The following is a 4,671-nucleotide window of genomic DNA, read 5'->3' as shown; positions in this document are numbered from 1 at the left end:
CTGCCGGTTACCAGTATCAATAAGATTTCAATGTTGCTCTTAGGACTCGTTCGATAATCCACCAGCTCCTTCAAATTTAAGAATCTGTAGAGCATCTCTCCAGCCATTCCACAAATTGTAAATGTAGCTCCATCCCCTCCGAAAACGGAGCAGAGGGACTCCGAACGGTCCCTTAATGTCGCCGGCCATGGAATCAACAAAATAGACTAACTGAGAATACACCAAGACTTCAAAAGTTGCGACCTTGTCACTGACAGAGTCAAATCTCGTTTGCTTCTACACGGACTTCCTAACACGACGAATGCTAATAAAACACGGGCATTCTGCAGTACATAAGCAAGGGCTAGTTTAACCATCTACCTCTAGTAATTAATTACCAACGATGCAAATATACACATTGACCGTGCAATCAGCACATCCAACGGGTCTGGAGTGTTTGTCAATTTGGTGCAGCGCAACCGTGACAATCGCTTCAGGCAAGGGACCTTCTCCTTCATCATTCAGGATTTGAAGCATAGCATTTTCCTTCCGCTGAAGTTCCTGCATGTGTAACACACAAAATTCAAAGCTAAGAAGCAGAACACGGATAAAATGGTGATCCTATGCGTTCATTTTCATACACATTTCCGAACAATAGCATAACCAAACTCAACATGTCTTAATTCACGGTTTAGGAACATAACACGGTAAGACTACAATGCTATGATTCCCTTGCCACTACTGGGGAGTGGGCGGAGTAACCTAGATCTAAAACACCAAGTAGGGGGTACTCAAGTCACTCTGGATATTATTATTTTTACACAATTCACGTTCTAGGTAAATTTTGCTATTGCAGACAATGACTCGAATTAATCGTGCCAAAGTTCTACGAATGATCAAAAAATAGCTTTAGAACTAGTTGCTCCCTCTGAGTTTCCAAAAACTTTTCATTCTGGACATAGCAAGTCAAACTTTAAGAACTTCGACAGCCAATATCTCTTGCAAACAAGATTCAATAATTGAAAAGGTACCTTTATAATATAAAGTAATTGGGTTATAATTAGTGGAAGTAGTGGTCAAAGCTGCATTCTGGAGAGCGTGCTTATGTCCAAAATGATAACTATTACAGTATTGGAGGGAAGTATTATGAAAAGGAAAAATGACAATGAAGAGAACTGCAAGTGTCGTATTTACTTACATCATAGAACATCCCCGACGCTGTTTCTTTTTCTTCTTTTCTCTTTGTTTAGTTGGGGGCTGGATTACTACCTTGATAGCAGCATCAAACACAGCTTTGACATTCTACATGTTGCACAAGTGTAAGAACTTTCAGCTTACACAAACACTTTGAAGAAGACACAATTGTTGCAGCAAGGGTATACAGTTCGCTTACAGAAACCTTTACCTGTTGTGTCTTTGAGCTGCACTCTATGTAATATAAAGCACCAACTTGCTTACGAAGTTCCTCCCCCTGTGGCAATAGCAATTTCAAAATTGAGTTTTCAGATGCATTTATCATCTCTTTGATCTAAAGGTCAAGGACATTCAAAGTTCTAACCGATTTATCGACAATCAACAACATACACAGTTGAGATGTACCTGTGCTGTGGTAACGGGTATCATCCCAGGGTGGTCCAGCAAATAGTGCTTATCTTCACGAAGATCTGGAAGCAACATTAGGATTTTAAATATTAAAAGCATATTTAAATAAGGAATGATTTGTCGTATATAACCATATAGTGTAACATGGTATTTCGTGTTTGCGTGTTAGGGTTCCTATTCCCAGCAGCACATGGATGGTATTGACAGTTATAATGATGTTGCTAGGAACAGATGATTAATTTCACAGGAAGTTAATCAATCATAGCAAAGCTTTTTCATTATTGCGTTTAAACTCGATATATCATGCAGTCCAATCCCTAAACGACCATAAAGCTTACCATATTTATTAAGCTTCACCAGACAGACTATTTAGTCAACAACTATTTGGATGATAGCTTCTGTAAACCACAAAGTATCTGGCCCCCAACTACATGGATGATAAGCTGTCTACACTACAAAGATCACTATCAGTGGATTACCAACCAAACCAAATTCCAACCACGCCAAGACAAGGAGACGCCAACGAGTTATAGGTAACAGGACAAAATACACAAATCATGCCACCAATCCCACCCACCGCCCACCTATAAGCAGTCATTAAGCAAACAATAAGCTTTCACTGTCAGCACAACTCACCCAGTTTTGTGCCTACCAGCACAACAGGTACGCCGGGCGCGTAATGCTGAAGCTCCGGTATCCACTGAAAGGGGAAACAACAAAGCCCAAGACACTCAAACCTCTTTGACATTTTTTCCAAATAAAAAGGAATAAGTAAGTCCTACTACAAAGGATGGTGGTAGAACATTTTGGCACCTTCTTCATGATATTCTCATAGCTAGCTCGGCTCACAAGGGAGAAGGCAAGCACGAAAACGTCGGCGCCGCGGTAGCTTAGAGGCCTCAGCCGGTTGTAATCCTCCTGCCCTGGAAAAGATGGCACCATGTGAGCTCCCCGGTCACCCAATGGATCATTCACATTCACAAAGTAAATTTAATCTGCCACTGTGATGTGCAACTGAGACAGAACAAAGCCTACTACAAATCACAGGTGCAGCAGGGCAAAGAAAGCAGTGGAATCAAGAGGCGAAACTTACCGGCGGTGTCCCAAAGGCCCAAATTCACCGTGGTGCCGTCCGCCACCACGTTCGCGCTGAAATTGTCGAACACCGTGGGTATGTAGTCCTGCCAAGGCAAATGCCCGTCAGAGAATTGAGAAATTAGTGTGTCAGGCGCAACGGAAAATCACCCGCGACGCTAATCCATCACAAGGAAGACGCCTGGAAAAGATCTTTTGCACAAAATCACCACCAGTACTGTGCTGAAGGAAAAAAAAATGCCCCAAAATGGGACATCTAAAGCTCGTGGCTTTGGCACAAGAGCCGGTGGCGGCGACAGGGGGGAGAAGGGTGGGGGAGAGGGGGAGAAACATTTGGAGCTCACGGTGGGGAACTTGTTGCTGGTGTAGCAGATGAGCATGCAGGTCTTGCCGACGGCGCCGTCGCCCACCGTGACGCACTTGATGAACCGGGAGGCGCTGGACGCCATGGCTCGCCGCGCGCCGGCCTCTCCGATTCCTTCCCCCGGAGCTCGGCTCGAGGAAGGGGGCGGAGGAGGGGTGGGGGACTGGGGAGCGGAGCGGCGGTGATGGGGGGTGGTGTTTGGTGCGTGACTTCTTGAGGAAGTGAAGAGGGTCACATGCTCGGCACCTCACTGTACTGTCGCGAGGGCAGAGAAGTAGAGGAGGACGAGTCGACCAACCCCTCCCCCGCTCCCTCCCGCTTGTCGCGTTGGTGTGCTTCGGTGGGGGGAGTGAATTGCATTGCAGCTCTAGGATAGGACCTGTGGATTTATTTATCATGATACGCGTTTCAATTTCAGCAGGGAACATGAGTGGTACTATTCTCCCTGTGTCGGAAAATACTTGCTATACGAATAATAAAGAAATAAATGAGTATATCTGAAACGTACTGAAATACGTGTAGACACATCCACTCCTTCGACAAGTATTTGTGAAAGGGGGAGTATTTATCAACATCGCCGTGTTTTTCCTCTCCGATTTTCGTTATTGGTTTTTCGTACATGTAGGATTTCTTAAATTCGTACCAACTCATGCTCATACCCCGCAAAGAAAAACTCATGCTCGTAGTATATAATTTTTAAGGTAGCCTGGTAATAGATAAGATGTAAAGATGGACAATAATGCTTATCGTGATAGCTATACGGGGCACCGAACTTTCGTCTCGAAAAAATGGCCAACTAGCTGAACTTACTAATATTGGCGCGCTTATCTTGTTTCAAAAATTGACACATTATTGTGCGTAATTTCACGAAATAACCTAACCAACAACTGATGTGACTCATATATTAAAACTTTACTTGTCGTTTGTAGTATAATGACTACTTTAAAGCGGAATTGAAATGCTAGGTTTAGAACTCTGTAAGACGGAGATGGCAGCTAGATGATAGGGTTCGATCTTCTTAGTTATCACCAAACCAACCATCTTTATGTATTTCACTACCGAGTGCTCTATCTTTCTTATGGAATAAATGAAATAAATATGCACATCTTTTCAAATATATGCTATTAATTGCATTTATATTGTGGTATACGTGTCACAAGAATTAACATCCTGGTTGAATTGTATTAACACTCCCGCCTTTTACAAAGTGCTTGGCAGAAAGCAAAGCGATGTGGTGATTATTGCAGTTTTGCTTTATTATTTGAAGTCGGGAATAATAGACAAATTCATGAATTTTGTCGCCTAACGGAACTTACTAATATTGACACACTTATCTTGTTTAGATATTTGACCACATATAGCGCCTAATTTCATGAAACAGCCTCGCGGACAGTTGACGTAGGTCATACATTAAAAACTTTAGTTGTCGTTGATAGTATAATGACTACTCTAAAGCAAACTGAAATCCTAACTCTAGAAGTGTGAAAAATAGAGATGGTGGCTAGATATTAGAGTTTGATCTTCATTCGTTATCATCAAATCTCCCGCGTTTATGTACTTTGCTACCAATTACTCTATCTTAATTATGCAATAGATGAAATTAATATGCACATCTTCTCAAGAATTGCTTT

At 42.5% G+C, this 4,671-nt stretch overlaps 1 protein-coding gene across 1 annotated transcript; it reads right to left on the bottom strand.

Annotated features, from left to right (window-relative positions):
- Positions 1-207: 207 nt before the first annotated feature.
- On the bottom strand, positions 208-3,396 carry LOC123402458 (rac-like GTP-binding protein 3). Its single transcript, XM_045096384.1, has 8 exons — positions 3,021-3,396; positions 2,675-2,762; positions 2,395-2,504; positions 2,218-2,281; positions 1,579-1,643; positions 1,385-1,450; positions 1,178-1,281; positions 208-540 (listed from the first exon to the last, which is right to left on the bottom strand). Exons 1-8 carry the CDS (start codon positions 3,123-3,125, stop codon positions 501-503), a joined length of 642 nt encoding a protein of 213 aa, XP_044952319.1. The 5' UTR covers positions 3,126-3,396; the 3' UTR covers positions 208-500.
- Positions 3,397-4,671: the final 1,275 nt, after the last annotated feature.

This window comes from Hordeum vulgare, chromosome 6H (assembly GCF_904849725.1).
Source record: "Hordeum vulgare subsp. vulgare chromosome 6H, MorexV3_pseudomolecules_assembly, whole genome shotgun sequence".
In the NCBI taxonomy this organism is placed as follows: domain Eukaryota; kingdom Viridiplantae; phylum Streptophyta; class Magnoliopsida; order Poales; family Poaceae; genus Hordeum; species Hordeum vulgare.
Note: the sequence above shows the minus strand (reverse complement) of the source record. Positions and strands in the feature narration are given on the sequence as shown.